The 21,747-nt window shown below is 42.2% G+C and overlaps 1 protein-coding gene across 6 annotated transcripts in view; it reads right to left on the bottom strand.

Annotated features, from left to right (window-relative positions):
- Positions 1-21,747, bottom strand: part of LOC133408831 (receptor-type tyrosine-protein phosphatase gamma-like) — a 436,974-nt gene that overhangs the window by 26,512 nt on the left and 388,715 nt on the right. For all 6 annotated transcript variants that reach the window (XR_009769331.1, XM_061688097.1, XM_061688098.1 and 3 more), the window contains exons 14-16: positions 15,216-15,307; positions 6,756-6,847; positions 971-1,067 (exon numbers count right to left, since the gene is read on the bottom strand). Coding sequence is in view for 5 of the 6 variants with exons in the window: in XM_061688097.1 (XP_061544081.1) it covers positions 971-1,067; positions 6,756-6,847; positions 15,216-15,307 (281 nt within the window). In the remaining variant the exon portion in view is untranslated. The remainder of the gene's footprint in view (positions 1-970; positions 1,068-6,755; positions 6,848-15,215; positions 15,308-21,747) is intronic.

Here is a 21,747-nt window from a genome sequence, read left to right as displayed (position 1 = left end):
GAGATCCCAGACTCTGCTTCCTCATGGGAAGGTGTGTCGGTGGAATTGAGGAAGTCTTCGAAGTATTCTCCCCACCGACTCACAACATCCAGAGTTGAGGTCAGCAGCGCCCCATCCCCACTGTACACAGTGTTGACTGCTTCCCCCTCCTGAGACGCCGGATGGTGGGCCCGAATTTCCTCGAAGCCGCCTGGAGGTCGTTCCCCATGGCCTCACTGAATTCACTGAGTTTTTGCCTCAGCGACCACCAAAGCTGCATTCTGGTTGGCCAGCCGGTACCCAACAGCTGCCTCAGGAGTCCCACAGGTAAAAAAGGCCCGATAGGATTCCTTCTTCAGCTTGACATCATTCTTCACCGCTGGTGTCCAACAACAGGTTCGGGGGTTGCCCACAGCTCCGGTCGGCTGTCTCAGCAATTGATGCGCGGAACATGGTTCACTCGGACTCAATGTCCCCCACCTCCCCTGGGACGTGGGTGAAGTTCTGCCGGAGGTGGGAGTTGAGCCAGCTTCTGTAGCCGGGGATCGAATCGCCAAGGTCCCTGCCTTCGTTCACCGCCCAGCTCACACTGCACCCGAGCCCTATGGCCCCTCCCACAAATGCTGAGCCCATGGGAGGGGGGACCCATGTTACCCATTTGGGCTGTAGGCCCAGCCACCAGGCACTCGCCTTTGAGCCCTACCTCCAGGCCTGGCTACAGAGGGGGGGCCCCGGTGACTCACGTCCAGGCAAGGGAAAATATCTTCCAATATTTGTATACATCATAAGGGTCTTTTGAGCCGTGCTTTGTCTGGTCCCTCACCAAGGACCTGTTTGCCATGGGTGACTCTGCCAGGGGCATAAATCACACAAACCCCTCTACCATGATAAGGTGATGGTTCAAGAAGGGGCAAATAACAGAACCATGCATTAATTTTTTTAAACTGCTCATTCTTTTGTGTTGCAATAAGACTACATTTTCTTTACTCACAGGCCACTATGTTGATGTATCTATTCTTATGCTTGTTTTGAAGATGGATGGAGTTTTCCGATGTGATCTTTATTTCTGCAGTACAGCGCTGAACCTCCTAGGAAAGCACCAGTACACACACAAACATGCACAAAGACAGAAAGAGAGACACACTTTCACGCACTTTTTGTATTGATTGTATATCCCTGCAAAACCTCATAACTGCAATGCTTTCAATTCATAGAGGCTGTTGTCCTGGATGGACCTGTGAGGGTGGATTTCTTCTTGGAGTCTGCCTCCCTTGATCTTTTTCCATATATAATTCGTCTTGATTTCCCGAGGTTAGACACTAATATGATATAACTTTAAATTAGATAATAATTCAAAACATTGAATTGTAACAGTTACATTGAATTTACATAATAATGCTAACTGTATCCATGATTCACCCAAAAGAGCTGCATGGTAACTATTTTTCCAGATGCAGCATTAAGTTTTATCATTTTCAGTCACAAAAATTACACAATGTAATGCTGATTTTGGTAGTGATATTCTGCAGGTAAGTGTCTGCCAGGCAAGCAAACAACTTCTGGCATCTTGAATAAGCATGGTTAACAAGGAACACGGCCACTTGAGTTTGTTCTGACCTTGCAATCTTATTTTCTCTGGAGCTTCACAAGAGACTTTTTGGTTTTTACTTTATTTTTATTTTTGAAATTAGAATGGAGTTGTAGGGACAATCTCACTTCTACCCCTTAGCCCTTCCACTTCGTCTTAGCCCTTGATTTTACGTGCGCACAAGAACGAAGGGGTATCCCATTTCCAAGGGGAAGGGCTAAGATGAAGGGGTGTATGGCCCTTGAAACCAAGTGTGGTCGGGGCGCTCACTTAAAAGCGAGGGTTATGGGACTCTGCCCACGCTGACAGGCAAAGAGCTTGCTTACAAGATGGCGGAAGCTATCCAGCTATTGTAGCGTGGCTAGTAATGTCGCTGCTGTAGCGTATATTTGTCAAATAAAAATGTAATTAAATTAGGACAAAAGAATAAGTGTAATTTTAAATGTAATTGTTAAAATCAAACTAATGTCTCGAAAAGGGCACCACGTCACTTTTTATGTATACAATTTAATAAAAATGACGAGAAACCTTTTTATCAGTCTCGTAATCTGAAGGATGCTACACTTTATGAAATTTCGAGTTCTTACTTAAACCCAGAACACACACAATACAACCAAGAGTGGCATTTTATGGTATATTTAATGATATCAACAAGGGATCTAGACGGAAACACGCAAAAGGGGTCTAACTAAAGAAAGAAAATAACACTAATAATGGTAAAAAGAAGGACAATCGGCGTACGAAAAGGGGAATAGAACATCATGTGTTGGACTAAAGTTGGAAACGTGAGCGTTGACTGCGTTGAGTCAGAGCGAGAGAAAACAAAGTTGGGATTTCATGTTAAGCTAGTAATTTCCCCAACTTTATTTAACACTGATGTTCATCATAGTAAGGATTGCAGTGTCAACTCACGAATGCAGATCAGCTGGTCTTTGGGGAGCGGTCTTCCTCCAGACCTGAGGCGGAAATGATGCAGGTTTGGTTGAAGGAAAAAGATGCACAAAAATAAAAACAAAAAGAAATGGAAAAGGAAAATTGTTGTCCCATTTGGGTGCGCTCGTAACTTTCCTGCCGGTTAAACTATGGGCGGGCCGGCCTCTGGCCCTCAGATGCACGCGGGACCGGTGTGGGATGCCGGTAGTGGCTCCCTGAAGCCCCGCTGACCTATCGTGGCTAGGAAAAGCGATCGAAGCCACATGATTCTTCGATCAAAAATGCCGTCGGATTGGTTGCGGCAGGCGTTCGCGCACGTGGTGGCACCTGAGGCGCCCAAGGACAATGGAAACAAAAAGAAGGGGGAGGGGGTTGGCCGAAGCAGGAACCAACAAGCTGAAGACCAAGAAGAGAGAGAGTCAAGAGCGCAAAAAAAAGAGGGCCAGAGTTTAAATACCCAGAGGGCGTGTCCAATGGGGACGGAGAAACTGGAGGGAGACCACACCCATCAGCTTGAGTCTAGTTCTGACTTTTGAACCAGACAATGGGTTTAGAAATCATATTAATCAAACATTCCCAACTTTGTAGTCTCACGCTTAGAATCATTGTTTAAACTTTGGTCGTGGCAGATCGGTTGCTTATTGTTCAATACAATATTTCGTACTGTTGGATTTCAAATCACGAGGAACAGTTCTCAATCTTGCAGAGGACCTGTAAAACTAGCACAATACTGACTATTAAAGCAGACATTTTATCTTCAGTTAACAAACATCAAAGGCGAGTCCACGGGTTCGAGCTTGCAGTTCCTCTCAACGCCAGTGAGTGGCGCCTTATGCATGTTTGAATATTAACCAAATAGTCTTGTCTTCTTGGAGGGATGGTCCCTCAACCCTTTGGTCGGGGAAGGAGTCTTTTGAAGCGAGGAATCAAGATTTGACGGGAAGTTGCTAATGAGGTTAAGGTCTACTTGACGTACACCAGGCATTCTCCTAGTGGTCGAATGGGGTTATCAAGTGGTTGGGAGTCCCTGTGGCACCTCCAATTGCGGGAGCATATCCGCTACTTTGCTGAGTATACTGTGATGTTAGATTTTCATGTACTGTAGTTAAGCTGTAGCCTATAACCACTCATGTAATGCAACAGTTCATCGTAGTGAAGCGGTTAGCTTTGTGTTTAAATATCCTCGTCCAACATCGGGTTTACTAAACACACGAGGTCTGGTAACTGGATGCCTTTTCCTTGACAACAATGCGATTAGACAATCGTCTTCTACAACAGCACACACAGGATGACAAGACCAGTGCCAAAATTACAACCATCACAAAATGCAGTTATGAAGCTCCTTTTAGAGGAATATGAACAAAAAATAACATGAGATTGAAGCAGTTTTAGAGCTTTCCAGCTAAAATGTAGATACTGTATTTAAATGTGTTGTCTATGTTCTTAACGTTATACTCAATTATTTCTATTCCATACATATGTACACCTGTTTGATACATTTCCTATATATATATTTAACATTTTTCAAATAAAAAAAATCTGCAATAACTAAAAGTAAATAATCACACTATTATTATATCATAATATGGACATTTTTGATAATTGCGTGCTTCTGGTTTACCTCAATGCTCCAAATTATGAGGTTCCTAGCATAACAGCTCCTGTGATAGTGACAAAGGTGGGGGACTGGTTAGCACATCCGCCTCACAGTTCTGAGGACCCGGGTTCAAATCTGGCCTTGCCTGTGTGGAGTTTGCATGTTCTCCCTGTGCCTGCGTGGGTTTTCTCTGGGTACTCTGGTATCAACCCAAAAACATGCACGGTAGGTTAATTGAACCCTCTAAATTTCCCATAGGTGCGAATGGTTGTTTGTTTATACTGCATGTGCCCTGCGATTGGCTGGCTACCCTTTTGGGGTGTAGCGCGCCTCTCGCCTAAAGATAGCTGGTATGGGCTACGGCGTGCCCGCGACCCTCTTGAGGATAAGATGTATTGAAAATGAATGAATGTGTGAGGTATTTTCTTTCGTGTGTGTGTGTGTTTACAAATGTTTGGTTATGTGTTTTGTGATGGTTGTTGCTGGTGTTATTTATTGGCCAACGTTAGGCCATAAAGTCAGTTCGTTAAAATATTTTCCTTTCGTTAAAATGTGTTTCTAGACTGGATAAAGATGAAATATAAAAATGTATGTACCCCGACACAAACGATTGCACATCAACACATAATTACATGTCTTTCTGGTATCTTGTCTACATTCTGGTCTAAAACCACTTGACCTGTAATCAATCCAAGCTCTTTCAAGCCATCTCATCAATAATATATACTGTATATTAAGGAATTAATTTCACGGCTGAGGAATCAATAAAGTCCGATCTTATTGTTGCTGATGAAAGCTTCACTGTTATACATGTGAGACCATGTAAATTCATAAGCCGATATGTGTGCGATCGGTTCTTGGTATTTTCACCTGAGGCAATACCAGATGAAATTACAAACCTATGCACCTGTGTACTCAAAATATCAAGAGTCTTCACACCATTGTCTGTTTTTAAATGTTCTAAATGTATAAAGCATGAGCGTGAGATCCTAGAGGTATTGTTTTGATCGCTTGCACTATTTTCATTTTCAGCGGTATTACACAAATAAGGCAAAACAATCAAAACAGGAACGTAGGGTAGGTAGAGACAGAAAAAAGGATGGAGGGGTGCCATGTGTGAAGAAGTACAGTATAATGAGGATCCTGACTTCCGTGCAGGTCAAATCATTTTCGCAGCAGAAAGTAGCCCCCTTCTAACAGAAAAAGAAAATAGTGCTCTACAACTTTTTAAATTTTTGTTTGGAGTATTTGTTTTCTTTTTGCCATTTGACCCATTATGGAAGCATTTAAAACTGAAATCCACCAATCCTTTTTTTTTTAGTTAAAAACAAATATTTTCACTTAAGCCACTACTAGAGGGGATGACACAATTCTGATTAAGTCTGTCAGCTCCTCTAATATCTTGCTGTATTTTTCAATATATATATTTTTTAATATATTTAGTAAACACCCAATTCATTTTCCGCGCTGGCCCAGTTGGTGGCGCACCGCAAATGACGTAGCAGGATGAGAAATGATGCATTTTGTCGAGCAATGAAAGGGGCGCGGTTGTAAAAATCTCACAAAAAAAATATTATTTTGCGTTTCTGTATCATAAAACACAGAATAATAATCACAGAATAATATAATATAAAATTGGCGCAAATGAACAGCACCTACCATTTTTGGAGGAGACAGATGCAAGCAGCTGTTTTGGGTGGTCACGTGTGCTACCCAATACTCCTCTCCTCTTTGCTTATCTGTTTTTATTGCTTTTGTTGATCCTTATCTCATTTCTTTTAACCCAGCAATGTGGTTTGCGACAACTTTTATCCACTTTATTATAAATGAGTCTCGTAAAGGTCTAACGCTGCTGCCTTTCCACCTGTCATGACATGGAGTAGGGAGTTTCTCTCTGTCACAATTTCTTTATCTTCCTGTGATTCAGCCATTGGATGTGTGGACGTGTGTTTTAAGTAAAATAGGTTGACTTTATAATGTACATTTACATTATTTGAATGGTTTGGGGGGGGGGGGGTGGTGGACCTGGAAATGTTTGTGTGTGTCTCTACATTAACAAAAGGTACTGTAGAACCGCAGTAGTTAGACAACTTATATGTCCGCCGGGTATTGATTGACAATTTCTCTCCGCCTGTTTTATCTACCTTGCGAGTTTCAACAGCTCTATTACACCACAGTGTATATTCACCCATGAGGGGTTGGCGGGAGACAAGAAAATAATAACACTATGGGGATGAAATGATGGCCTGCTTTATTGTAATGCTGAAGTCTAGCAGTAGGGGGCACCACAAATGGTGGATTATAGCTTTAAATCAGGCTTTTTGTTTTATGAGATGTTATGTTGGCAAAGATTCCTTCTGTATTTGTGTGCGGCTTCACAATAAATGTCATTAACTGCCGACAATTGCCTCGTTCTTGTCAGAATCCATTCTCCCGATTGCATAAAATCCCACTCACTTCAATGCGGTCAGATAAACGAATGCAAATGTAGCCTTTTCTTCCCACAAGGTTTTTCTATGCGCTGCCAATTGGTATCGTTTATGCATTTTGTTGCTTTTTATTTCACTTTCTTCACAGTGTGAGTGGACGATGCAGCGGTTTCATCGTGACCGTACTTGACCGTAAAGTTTCGAGCAGAAACAGGAATTTACTACTTACCTCAAAATCCTGTGAGTATCCATGCAAGTTATTCGAGGAGAGTTCTGAGACATGCTTGATGAAGTGCTTCACATGAATGACTTTTGTATCATCTGAAGTAGGAACATGAGAACAGATTTAAGCCACCTTTAAGAGTAATACGAGCACAGCCATGTGCAGATCGTGTAACACCTCAAACTGCTGCTGCAACATAATTTCTAATTTAACTGCATACTTCATGTTGTGGCGAAAGAATAGTCTTTAGCCATTCCCAGTCCTTTATATTATTAGTAGTAATGAACTGTTGGATCTTTCAGAAATGTGTAACCATTTAAATTATTTTCACAAGAGTATTGAACAAAATGCAGAAACTGCATTGACATTTTCAGCCTCTCATTTGTAAAGACATGAGATTCTATCATTCCACAACATTGTTTTTCCAGTTTATAACGGGGAGCAGAGCTGAAGATCAAATTTAGATTTGACATTTTTAGGAATTTGACAGAAAACTGCAGATTTCGTGAGTTACAAGAACACTTTCAAGTTTTTAGGAGATTAACACAATTGGCAGATATGTTCCATTATTTATTTTTAAAGACTAACTGTTCAGTCTTGACTCAAAAAGCATTGGTAAGTTAAAATCAACTTTGAAATAATAATTTGAAATAGAGATGATAAAATGTCACTGACATTTTGCTACGCTGGTTGTTCCAAAAATAATAAAGCACTAATAAAGGTTGGCGTTGCGGTTTTGTCCATCTTCTAATGTTCCTCTGTCACTGTCTTCCTCTCAAACATGAAGCACATACGGTATTTGGAGTCGAAAGCTATAGGTTTTTCAGAACCATTTGGACAAATGCATCAACAGAATTGAACTGACTGTTTTATGAGTTTCAACTGCATGACTGACCGCGGTTTGACTTACAATCAACTACATCTCTAAATACAAAACTACATAAATGTTTGTAATTATGTGAGAATAAAGGGGTTTTATAGGTTAAATATGTGAAACCTTTATTATGTATTTGAGGGACAATGTGCTACTGTGGAAAAAAAAAATGTCCTGCAATTGCCTGGGGTTGGGATTCAGTTCTATAGCTTTTGCACTGAGGAGCAACCAATGGGAGAAAAAAAAAAAAAAAAAAAAAAAAAAGTCAAGGTTGCTACACTGTTCTACCGTAGCTATTTGGAGCTTTTGGATGGATCACAAAATGCAGGGCATCTTTTGCTTCCTTGCATACAGTTTCATACTCAATGGCAGACACTGAATATAAAGCTAAACTTGACCTACAGTGAATATAAAAAGTCTATACAGCCGTGTTAAAATGCCAGGTTTTGTGCTTTTGTGATTAAGACCAAGATAACCATTTCATACTCTTTCGTCCATTAATCTGACCTATGACCTGTACAACACAAAAGGAAATCTTTTCTTGAGGGGAAGTAAAAATAAACAAATCACAATGTGGTTTTAGTGTCCACACTTCACACCTTCTTATAAATTGGGAATGTGGGTATGTACTTCAAGAACTAATCACATTCAAACTCATGTTATATATGAGTCAGCACACACCTGCCACAATTTAAAGTGCCTCTGATTAACACCCAGTTAACGTTCAGGTGTTCTAGCATGCTATTCCTGACATTATTGTTGACACATCTTACAGCACAACCCATGGGCCGCAGAGTGCTTCCGCAGGATCAGAACCCAAAGTGCAGAGCTTGGATCTGGGGCCTTTGTTGTTGCAGAACAGAGGGTGCATGAAGGAGTCTGGGGAGATGAGGACTTTCTTTAGGTACTGAGGGGCACGTCTCTGAATCCAGTGGTGGGTGAGGAGGAAGACCTTGTACTCAATTCTATATGGGATAGGGAGGCTGTGCAGGGATGGCGGTGATGTGATCATATTTGCGCACCCTCACAAGAATCCTGGCAGCGCTTTTCTGAAAGTACAACAGTCTCTGAATGGTCTTGGCAGAAATCCCAATGAGAAGTGCATTGTAATAGTCCAGCCTGGAAAAGGCAAAGGTGAGCCTGTCTGCAATTGCCAGGGTGAGAGTTGGACAGAGTTTGCCTATGTTTCTCCGGTGGTTAAAAGATGTCTCACAGAGGTGTTGGACGTGGGTGTGAGTTGAGGATCTATTTTAACACCCAAGTTGGTGACAGATGAGGAAAGGGATCCCCCTTTCCTCATTTTGACCAGAGAAGGTGATAGTGGTGATGTTGGAGGAACGGCGTTGATAAGGTGTCGCAATTAGGATAGCTTCTGTTTTCGAACTGTTTAGGTGAAGGAAATTGAGCTTCATCCACTCCTCCTGATTGAGTTGTACATTTTATAGGTTAAAATGGTGGAATTTTTTTTGAAATTGCTTATCTAGGTCTCTCTTTTTTTCACCACAAAAACCTGACATTTGAACACGGTTGTGTATACTTTATATTCACTGTGGATAACTGAGCAATGTTCACTGAGAAGGTAACTGCTCACTCTGTCCCACAGCCACTGTGAGTTTAGTTTTCATCAAATATTAACAATATGATGCACTCTTGTTCTGACGTTTTTTCTCTCTAAACACAGCAGGCTTCTGAGTTTTAACAAAAGATGTGGATAAAGAGCTGATGTATTCAGTTCCATTACTTCAATATACAGAAAAGCAGTGTATACCTGAGTCAAACTCCTTTAACGCTCAAGACGGTGGACCTTGGTATGCTTATTTAATTTTGTATTGAGCCTAATAATCTTAAACACGGTACACACAAAGACAATCGGGTGTTTTTGTGGCGATTAAGCCCCTTCCCGACCAAGCACGTCAAATGCCAGACAGTCTTATGTCTTATAAGATTATCAGATAAGATTATCTTTAGGTCTGAGGTGTGCTAAGAGTGAATTTATTCCGATAGTAAGTTGCAAAACAGGTGGGGGCCGACAATCTTAAATAACGAAAATGTTCAATATTTACGAATAAAACTCTTCGTGTGTGGGGAAAGCCGACATCTCCCGGCGTCATGGCGCCGAGAATGGTGACGTGGAATGGAATGTAACCAATCAAAGGACTGCCCTGCAAAAAAGAAATAAATAAATAAAACTAAACAAAAAATAAATAAATATGTTCTACCCAATGTCAGATTTTTGGATAAAAGTGGATTCCCTTCGGAAACATTCGGGTAAAATCGGCGCATACCCGTCTGCTCGTCTTCATTTTTATGAGATCACGTGCGATTATACGAATCTTCGAGATCAGTGGTGGAACATAATATGTGCTTGGTGTCCTGTGTCGAGATTATCAAAGCACACGAGACACGATATAACCAAAACGGTTAAATGCCTGATTTTTTTATCTTCATGTGTGGGGTCTCTCACAGAAAAAAAACAAAAAACATCCTTATGTGTGTACCAGGCCTTAAAATAACTGACGATTAGCGACAGGAATCTCTCACCACCTCACGATATAATTTGATTATGATTCAGAAGGCTATGGTTCAATCTAGTTGCCGATTATCAATACATCTTGAAGTAATACATACATTTTTCGATAAATGCATATTTTTCTTGCTGTGTGAATACTTGCATGTCTTAAAACAGGACTTGTAATGACCTCCACTGTAATTGTTTGATTAAAATAAATTAGTTATTATGAAAGAGGCGCCTGTGAGTTGGCAGCCCATTACAATAGTTCTGCAAATGTTCGAGATCATTTGTATTTTTTAACCCTTTTCTTTTCATGTAATGTTGGTTGTGCATCATGCTAAGCCCTTTTGGACAGTTTTCAGCATTTTGGAGGTATCGGCACTCGTTGTGTGCCCCTTCAACAGCGGCCTCGTTATAAGATCCAGCCATCCATCCATTTTCTGTACCACTTATCCTCACGCGGGTCGCGGGCTGCTGGAGCCTATCCCAGCTATCTTCGGGCGGGAGGCGGGATACACCCTGAACTGGTTGCCAGCCAATCACAGGACACGTAAACAAAAAAAAACATTCGCACTCACATTCACACCTACGGGCTAATTAGAGTCTTCAATCAACCTACCACGCATGTTTTTGGGAAATGGCGCCGCCAGTTATAAGCTCTCCATTACTATTCCCCTTATTTTACACATTCCACCCTTTACGTGTCATACCGGGCCATTTGTACTCCAGGCTTTTGGCCATGGTATTTTAATGTGCGGAGAATATCAGTGCAATTGGACTTTCGCCTTTGTTTGAATGTGGAGCTGGCCAATGTCCATTCGGTGAAGAATGCATCCCAGAGGAGATCTGGAGAGGGACAATAGCTGGTGGCAAAATGCAGTAAATTGAAGCGAGAGAGAGGACGACATGGGATAGGAGAATTGAACCAATCGTTTATGTGTGTTCCATGCCATTGGATGAATTATTGACTGTTAGAAAAATGCAGTTGTTTGTTTACATTCAAACGTAGCTTGTAGCAAACGTAACGTCATATATGCTGTGATCACAAGATTACGCTCAGTGATGTGATATCACAGCAACGTGAGCTTGTTGGTTGCTCAGAGCCACAGTACAGCCACAGACAGACCAAACTCGATATAAAAAATACTCATATTCTCAAATGTGGCTCGTTTGGGTGATTGGGTGATTTATATTATGCACTTGACTTGAATATGTATTAATCATATTAGCAAGCGATTAGCAAAGTTAATAAATGTGAGGGATATTCACAAGTTTTCATTCGTAGTTATGCACTTTTTGTAATGATTCACCCTTTTATACAACCCCCATTCCAATGAAGTTGGGACGTTGTGTTAAACATAAATAAAACCAATACCATCCATTTTCTACAGCTTAACAACAGTACAGCTCTTCCGGGGGAATCCCGAGGCCAGCCGAAGGACGTGTCCTGGGTCGTCCCCGGGGTCTACTCCCGGTGGGACGTGCCCAGAACACCTCACCAGGGAGGCGTCCGGGAGGCATCCGAATCAGATGCCCCAGCCACCTCATCTGGCTCCTCTCGATGTGAAGGAGCAGCAGCTCTACTCAGAGATCCACCCGGATGACCAAGCTTCTCACCCTATCTCTAAAAGAGAGCCCAGACACCCTGCGGAGGAAACTAATTTCGGCCGCTTGTTTCCTGGATCTTGTTCTTCTTCTCACGACCCACAGCTCGTGACCATAGGTGAGGGTAGGAACGTAGCTCAATCGGTAAATCGAGAGCTTCGCCTTTCGACTTAGCTCCTTCTTTACCACAACAGATCGATACAAAGTCTGCATCACTGCAGACGCTGCACCAATCTGCCTGTCGATCTCCCGTGTGGGTATACTTATTGCTCCTCGGCTCGGCGCCTGTACGTTGGGGTTCACCCCGGTGGACGAGAGGGTAGTCTCCCTCCGCCTTCGGGTGGGGGGATGGGTCCTGACTGTTGCTTGTACCTATGCACCAAACAGCAGTTCAGAGTACACACTCTTTTTGGAGTCCTTAGAGGGGGTGCTGGAGAGCGCTCCCGCTGGGGACTCCATCGTTCTGCTGGGGGACTTCAATGCTCACGTGGGCAATGACAGTGAGACCTGGAAGGGCGTGATTGGGAGGAACGGCCCCCCCGATCAGAACCCGAGCGGTGTTCTGTTATTGGACTTCTGTGCTCGTCACGGATTGTCCATAACGAACACCATGTTCAAGCATAAGGGTGTCCACGAAAAACAGAACTTCCCATGGGCTCGCCACCTGTGGGAGGGGCCATAGGGGTCAGGTGCAGTGCGAGCTGGGTGGTGGCTGAAGGCGGGGACCTTGGCGATCCTATCCCCGGGCTACAGAAGCTTGCTCGAGGGACGTGGAATGTCAACTCTCTGGCAGGGAAGGAGCCCGAGCTGGTGTGTGAGGTCGAGAAGTTCAGACTAGATATTGCCTCCACGCACAGCTTGGGCTCTGTTACCAGTCCTCTCGAGAGGGGTTGGACTCTCTTCCACTCTGGAGTTGCACACGATGAGAGACGCCGAGCAGGTGTGGGTAAAAACAGAATACATTATTTGCAAATCATGTTCAACCTAGGCGGCACGGTGACCGACTGGTTAGCACATCTGCCTCACAGTTCTGGGTACTGGGGTTCAAATCCCGGCACCGTCTGTGTGGAGTTTGCATGTTCTCCCCGTGCCTGGGTGGGTTTTCTCCGGGCAGTCCGCTTTCCTCCCACATCCCAAAAACATGCGTTAATTGCAGACTCTAAATTGCCCGTAGGTGTGAATGTGAGTGCAAAATGGTTGTTTGCGTCATGGGTGTGTGTTCCGGTTTTTGTCTTCCCCCTGTTTCATACACACCTGCTCCTGAGAGCATCTTCACCACCTGTGCCTCGTTCACCCTAATTACCACTTGCATTTAACCTCGTGTCTCATTCTTTCTCGTCGCCAGTTCGTTGTACCTTGTCGTCGCGTTCCAGCATTCCTTGTTTCCACATCAAAGACTCACAGTAAGACTAGACCCTGTTCCGATTATCAACCTCGCCTTTTTGTCTCACGTTTTTGATACTGTTGCCTTTTTTGGATTGCCTGCCTGTGTACTGACCTCTGCCTGTATATTAGACCTCTGTTTTTGAAAGTGTCCATTTGTTTTGGAGTCATGCATTTTTGGGTCCTATCCTCTGTTCCGTTCATGACAGAACGAACTGGCCATAACATGGACCCAGCAGACTCAGGTGCGCAAAGCCCTTCAAGCGCAGGGTCAAACCCTTTCGAAGCAGGATGAACAGCTTGCTGCCCTCCACCTTCATCGAGAGGCACTATCAGCGCATCAGGACAATATGATAAGGCAGGTGGCCTCACAGTTTGAAGTTCTTATGAAAATGATTCAAAAGAAGGAACCAGTTGGCACAGCAGGGTACCAACATTTCCATGTGAAGCAGTCACCATGCAGCCACCTCCGCTGCTGTCTGCCCACTGCTCTCTCAACCGGAGAGGTTCTCTGGAGATTCTGGGACTATTAAGCCGTTCATCACTCAGTGCGAACTCCACTTTGAGTTGCACGCAGCTGCCTTCCCCCCGAGTGGGCAAAGATCGCTTTCATAATTTCCCACCTGACTGGTCGTGCGGAGGCGTGGGCTACTGCTGAATGGAGCCGCAATTCCGCCGCATGTCATTCGTGGGCTTTTTTCGTAAAGACTATGGAGTAAATTTTTCAGCATTCCACACCAGATCGTGAGGCAGCTCGCTCCCTTGTCACCTTACAACAAGGCAAGCGCAGGGTTTCAGATTACGCGATTGAGTTTCGCATTCTAGCAGCTGAGACTCAGTGGAATAATAAGGCACTGCTCGATGCGTTTTTTTCAAGGACTATCCTCCGCAGTCGAGGATCATTTGGTCCCACTAGACCTGGCGACCGACTTGGACACTCTCATCACTCACCGTCTGGGGCCGGCCGTTAAGGGGGGAGGGGGGGGGGGTACTGTCATGGGTGTGTGTTCTGGTTTTTGTCTTCCCCCTGTTTTCATACACACCTGCTCCTGAGAGCATCTTCACCACCTGTGCCTCGTTCACCCTAATTACCCCTTGCATTTAACCTTTAATCTCTCATTCTTTCTCGTTGCCAGTTTATTGTATCTTGTCGTCGCGTTCCAGCATTCCTTGTTTCCACGTCAAAGACTCACAGTAAGACTAGACCCTGTTCCGATTATCGACCTCGCCTTTTTGCCTCTCTTTTTGGATGCTATTGCCTTTTTTGGATTGTCTGCCTGTGTACCGACCTCTGCCCGTATATTAAACCTCTGTTTTTGAAACTGTCCATTTGTTTTGGTGTTGTGCATTTTTGGGTCCTATCCTCTGTTCCGTTCATGACAGTTTGTTTATATGTGCCCTGCGATTGGCTGGCGACCGGTTCAGGGTGTACCCCGCCTCCTGCTCGATGATAGCTGGGATAGGCTCCAGCACGCCCGCGACCCGAGTGAGGAGAAGCGGCTCAGAAAATGGATGGATGGAGACTCCAGCAGTTCGCGACCCTAGTGAGGTGGAAGCTGTAAAGAAAATGGATGGATGGATATATATATATATATATATATATATATATATATATATATATATATATATATATATATATTTTTTTTTTTTTCAATTATTTTTATTTATTTTTTATTTTTTGGGGGGCATTGGTACTTTGGCTGTCTTTTAAAAACCTTGACTGTAAGCAGCGTCGGATCCTGGTTCGTACTTGGACATGAGAACACCGAGGAAAACCAGATGCTGATGTTGGGCAGTAGGCCAATCACCTGCTCCCATAAAAAAACTCCAGATTACAGAAACCACAATTGCAGCCTAATGTCATTCAGAGCTCTAACTAACTAACCTTGACTGTAATTGGTATCCAGTCCAAAATGTTCTTTACTTTGGAAGTAGCCTAATGAGCAGCAATATTTTCGAATGAAGCAATTTTTGGTGTTTCAGCAGAAGACAAACATAACTTTAAACTCATCATGCAATAGTCGATAACTAGTCATCAATCAAAATAGTCATTAGTTGCATCCCAGGTGAGAAGTACAACATTGATTATTACCTGCGATGGGGGCAACAGGTGCCGTCTCATTGGCCACCATCTTGGGCAAACTGCTGTCCTCCACATAGAGATGTGTTGTTTGGAAACAACCCCTGGGAAAGGGAACAAGAGTTTTAAGATAATTGTTTTCATCACATTTAAGTTGTGTTTGAGATTCACTGTTCTGTTCTTAAGCACTGCTGTACCATATTTCTTGATAGATTGAAAATAAGTCATAGCATCCCATGGTAACATTGCTTATCCAATGTGAAGGTTATGATGTTGACATAAATTAATATGGAGTGGCAGTAGCTCATTTGGAAGGACTTTTGGTTTTGGATCCAGAGGGTCATGGTTTGAGTCCCGCTGTGGACAAAAAAAATAACAATGGCAACTAGTTGTTGTAGTTCTTGGGCTCAATCCAGTAGCAGAGCTCAACTAATGAAATGGATTTAGCGCTGGTTAGTTTAAATCGCTTTTAAAGCGATCTAGTCGGTGTGCATGGATTGCGTGGGATTTTTTAATCATTTTGTACAAACTCCTTCTCAAGTTCAGATTGTAATTATGAGGAGGAATGTTCCATGGCTTGGGATGCCGTACGTCACTAGCAACAGTGTTGGGAAAGTTAATTTCCGATGCGAACTAGTTAAAAGCTCAATTCACCTTTCTAAAAATTAACTAATTCAGTTCATAGCTCATAATTCAAAATCTTAATAATTCAAAGTTCTCTGTTGCAAAAATTAACTAGTTCATATTTTGTTTTATTCTTCAGCATGTTGCTACAAGCTATTACCTGAAAAATAATGGGATTTAACATTGTTGCCAGCCATTCAGTCCAAATTAGTAGCCAGCTGTAGCGTTCAGCCTACACTGTAGGAAAACATGAGGAAAACCCTGTTGCTTGAATTGTCATTTTTTTAATGAGTAATTAAAACAAAAAGAGGACTGTTTTCCTTAATGTGGAAACACAAAAACAATCTGAGGTATAAAATTAGGCATGGCTGCAGCTATGTCCCTCTAACTGCCTGATACACTAACTAAACTCCCCCCCATCATGTGAGTACTCATGAGGTTTTTTTTTATATGCACCTGCTCACTCTACAAATAAAAGGGACAGCACAGCTGGTGGACCTGCCAGAGGAGGTGAAAAGCCAGTTGCAAGTGGAACTCATCGGTGGAAAAGAGGCAGGGTTGAAATAGTAAAATACAGGAGCTCAGGGTAAATACACAGCATTCCTAGAAGAAGCAACCTCGGGCAGCAATTGAATGGCTGTAAAATGGATAATAAAAGACTTGGGGAGGCTAAATAGAAGTTTACAAACATGACTGGAAGGAAGCAAATTGCCACAATGAATGACTTGGACAGGGAAAACAATCTAATCTCATTTCTTACAAGGACATGACTCCCAGAACTCCTTTTCATAAACGTGTGCAGTTCTGGACCAAGTGGCTATTTCATGCCAATTGGTCAATTCAGTCTTCAAAAATATGTGCAATTACTTGGATTGGTCGATGCTTGGTGCCCCATTTTTAAATCGTCTGGAGAATCATACAATTCCAGGGCACTGGAAAAATTAAAAAAAACATCCCTCTATAGTCCTATCATACAGACCTGGGTCTTGCTTTTAGAAAGATTATTGTATACAATGTAAACAAACAATGTTAGTTTGTATGTAACCATAGGAGGGGGTGTAGTTCTGAGAATCCAATAATCACTGTGTCTCTCTTAGTACTTATCTTATTCTAGGGCAGGGGTGTCAAACAAATTTTTATCGCAGGCCACATTGTAGTTACGGTTTCTCTCAGAGGGCCGTTATGACTGTGAAACTACATAAATGTTTAATCGCCTCCTCGTATTATCACATAGAGCCAACAAATGGATAATAGTTTGTTCAACTATTGTTGAAGTTACTGTGAAAAGGGAGCTAAGGTAACAAAAAATACTTGGCAGTATTGTAACCTAATTATTTATTACATGACAATTTGAAATATTAGTAGAGATTTTAGCAAGAATCAGGGAAGTTCACTGCATATGATTTCCATTCGCGGGCCACATAAAATGATGTGGCGGGCCGGATCTGGCTCCCGGGTCTTGGGTCGGACACAGGTGCTATAGGCCCTATGGCCGAACAGAACAATATGTTATTCTACATGGGACACTTTCCAAGGGCAAAGTGTAGTACTGGACCACCCTAAGGATCCGTGAGTTTGCTTCTTTTATTGACAATATACACAAATGAATGCAGAAACAGCCAGACAATAACTGTGTCAGTCAATTTTTTTGGATGACAATTGCTTTAAGCCTGCTGCTTTGTGTTGCTGTGAGAATAATAATTGCATACTTAATCTTTCAAAAACTAAAGAGATGACCTTTGACCCCATGGGAGTGTGTGAGCATGTCCTTTTGGTCCTGGGTGATGGGGCCATGTTCTAATGTTTGCATGCGCTTGGCTTGCACACATTTCATCTACGTGCTTTCTCCCGACCAGACTTCTGACACACCCACCATGCGTAACCTGGGAATTTGTGCGCAACCACTTAAGAGGCGTGACCCATTGAAGTCTGAGGCTGGCTGTAAATCACGGCGCATGGAGTTTTCCTGAGACTTATGAATGTCATAGAGATCTTTTAGGGAAAATATAGTACACTTTAAATATGCTCATATTTTGAAATTCACAGCCCTACTAAATGAAAAAACACACAGTTGTGCTCATTTGTTTGATTATCTAAGACTTTCAAACTACAGTTACATTAGATATTGATACAACGAGCAAAGAACATAGTAATATTACTGTGTATAATCCTATAAAATACACATTTAAGTAGAAGTAATAGAAGTAGAATCTTCTTTTATTATCATGAGCATTCATATGCATGCACACGAAATTTGTTCTCTGCATTTAACCCATCACAGTGAACCCATACACGTGTTAGTGGAACACACTGGAGTAGGGGGCAGCTGAAGCGCCCGGGGGAGCATTTCGGGGTATCAAAAAAGATTTAATAGCAGTATAACAAAATGTTGAATCATTTTACTTTTTCACATTGGGATGTGAAAATTACATAATTTTTCTTCAAACATACCATGATAAAAATAAGTACATTCATTGTTAATCAATAAAAAAATTATATTCAAGTAAGTATTTTGTCATTCGAAGGTTTTAAAGGTCTAAAAATTATAATGTCTTAAGCAGAGATAAAGATAAAGAAAATGTGCCTTGAAGGTAAATGGATTGATAAGCATGTATGCAATGTTGGGAAGATTATTCTGGAAATGTATTTGGTTACATTTACAACTTACGTTGTTGAAAATGTAATTGTAAAGTAACTATTTCAATTGCTTTCTCAAAGTAAATACAATTACATTTGATTACATTTTGATTACTTTTCTTAATTTTGAATGAATGCATCAACAGGACGGATGTTTCCGCTAAAAAAAAAAGTGGATTAAAACCACCAATCATTGTTTTGTAAGTAACCACACATTCTTTACACAAATAATCAACTGATAATAAAGCAAATATAAATACATAAAAAAAGTGAACAACAAGTGTTTATGTGGCATTATACGACATGTGATAAGCATGTGGAAAACCACCATTCCATACCATGTTGATCTAATGACAATTTAGACAATATCCAAGCAGCAGTCTGATAAACGTGAGAAAATGTTGGGTACGGTTGCGCAAAATCCTTGAAATTGCCACAGATAGCCACAAATGCGTCATTTCGAGACCTATGCAAGAGGCCATACTTACCTTTGTAAACACAGCGCCTCGACTTTGAGGACATACACAGTAGAAGTCACATTTGTTTTTGTTTTATGTGACCTACAACATGAACATTTTACACATATTTAACGGAAAAATTGAATTGGGCATCATGCTCTGTAGAGTGAACATAGCCTATGGGTTTAACCTTTCCAAAATCGCAGAAAAACTAATAGATTGCACCACAAGGTGGCGCATTGAGGTCATATTTGGAAAAATATGTCATGTTTGCAACTACAGCAAAAATGCACATGAACAGAGAAAGCCAATCACAAGTGTCGGCTTTAGAAGGAGGAAGTGATATTTAAAAAAAATCTGAGCTTTTGCAGCTATTTGTTAAATGTCACTAAAATTGTAACTACAGGAATTTCCAAAAGCAGCTGCAATTTAATTATACATTTTCTTCCAGTATTGTAACGGATTACAATTTCATAAATTGTAATTAAATGACATACATAAGCATAATAGTAATTAGTTATTCTCAATTATTGCATGTATAATAGGCAAGATAATTAACCTTGTGGATAATAGTACAATTACCACAGGAAATGTTGGTCAACATGTTAAATTAAGTATCACGGTGACATTAGTATGACAAACAAACATTATTTCTGTTTCTATGTGACATTAAGACAAAGGCCGGGTGAGGCTTTCGTGGCTGTTAATGGACTAAACGTGGAATTACACTGAATGGTTAACTACGGCAAGTGCAGTAATCACACATATTGTTGGTGTTGAAAATCTGCCGACAGTAAGTATCATCTGTAAACTCACGAAGCAGACGTCGTACTCGTGTGTGTACACTGAAAGAATTCACAAACCTGCCTTTGTGAACTTAAATAGTTGCATGTAAAAGCCACTGTCGTTCTCGTTATAAGTGGGTATGCTTTCACGCATGGGTGGTGTTATTCGACGTGCCAGTTGCAAGTCAGCGTGTGTACATACAGTATGCGAGTGCATCCAAATCTGCAACAACTCCCCAAATAGCAACAGTTTGTCAACAGCCTTCGAACCAGTGTGTGCGTGCATGTTTGTGTGTATGTGTGTGTGTGTGCGTGTGTGTGTGTGTGTGTGTTCATAACCCTCCTACCTGTATTTGATACAGAGCAGAGAGCAAAAAGCGTTCATCGTGAGAGACAAGCTGAGCGGAGCAGACGGGCTTGCAGCATGCTGCTGCTAGCATGAATTAGACACTGTGTGGCAGAGTGCAGAGAGGGAGATTGACTGAGGAGGAGGAAGCATGGAGGGAGGGAGGGAGTAGAGCGTTCCTAACAAGGCATAAAGGGCAGGTTCTGTGATAAGGCAACCCCAGGCCACTCCTGCTTTGAGGCAGCTGGTGACATGATGCATTCAGGCTACATATTGTAGGACAAATGTTCAAACATGCTGTGGTGAAACCAATATGTATAGAGTACCACAAACTGCAAAATGTCTTCATTGGTCTGCTATGCAGCGTCTTCTATTTTGCATCCAACTGGAAATTGAATGGGTCAATCATTCATCATTCCATCCATTTTCAATAGCGCTTCTCCTCACTAGGGTCACGGGCATGCTTGGACGCTACCCCAGCTATCTTCGGGTGTGAGGCGGCGTACACCCAGAACATTTCGCCAGCCAATCACAGGGCACATACAAACAAACAACCATTCGCACTCACATTCACACCGACGGGCAATTTAGAGTCTTCAATCAACCTACTACGCATGTTTTTGGGATGCGGGAGGAGAAAACCGACCCAGGCAGAGGAAGAACATGCAAACTCCACACCGGCGGGGCCGGGATTTGAACAGTCCCCCAGAACTGAGAGGCAGATGTGCTAACCAGTCGTCCACCGTGTAATTCTATTGATTAGTCACAACTTTGCGATTGGCTGGCAACCAGTTCAGGATGAACCCCGCCTCTCGCCTGAAGTCAGATGGGATAAGTGCCAGCACACCTGCGACCCGAGTGAGGAGAAACGGTTCAGAAAACAGATGGCTGGATGAATAGTTAGCAACATTTTTTTGTTTTGATAACACACCCGTAATGTGTAAAGTTTACATTTTCGATTTCCTACTTTCTGACATCTTGATTTTTACAGGAATATAAGATTAGAAAAATAGCCTAAATGGACGGTAAAAAATAACAGGGGGCTAACATAGTGAATAAAATCTAACATGGTCACCCAAAATTTTCCCCAAAATTGCTATTTTGTTAAACATATTTGACTGTGGCACTTTGGCCAACTGTTTAGTAAGGGTTTGGTCAGTACAGAACTCCAGGTCATGACCTGAGCTTTGCTTAGCAATAGGATTAACGAGACTCGCCCCACCCCCTACTACCTGCTGCCAGGCTTGACTTTGTGTGTGCGTGTGTGTGTGTGTGTGTGTATACACGTGTATGTGGATGCGAGCACTAGTCTGTGCTTATGTGTGCTCACCTTCATGCGCCAGTGTACATGTGTTGTGAGGAACAATATTTTGTCATTAGCAGGAGTGCTAATTGAATGGACTAACCAAGTAAGCATATAAAAGAAGCTTATTTAAGATATGTATATATCACTTTAGCAGGAAGATATTAATAGATACAGTGTGCATGTACGCATACGTGGAGTTTCCATGTTCTCCCCGTGCCTGGGTGGGTTTTCTCCGGATACTCTGGTTTTCTCCCACTTCCCCCCCCCAAAAAAAAAAAAAATTGCGTGCTAGGTTGATTGAAGACTCTAAATTGCCCGTATGTGTGAATGTGAGCGCGAGTGGTTGTTCGTTGAGGATAATGAGTGAGGATAAGCGGTAAAGAAAATG

Source organism: Phycodurus eques, chromosome 10 (genome assembly GCF_024500275.1).
Source record: "Phycodurus eques isolate BA_2022a chromosome 10, UOR_Pequ_1.1, whole genome shotgun sequence".
Classification (NCBI taxonomy): Eukaryota; Metazoa; Chordata; class Actinopteri; order Syngnathiformes; family Syngnathidae; genus Phycodurus; species Phycodurus eques.
The sequence above is the reverse complement of the archived record's forward strand: the minus strand, read 5'-3'. Positions and strand labels throughout refer to the sequence as shown.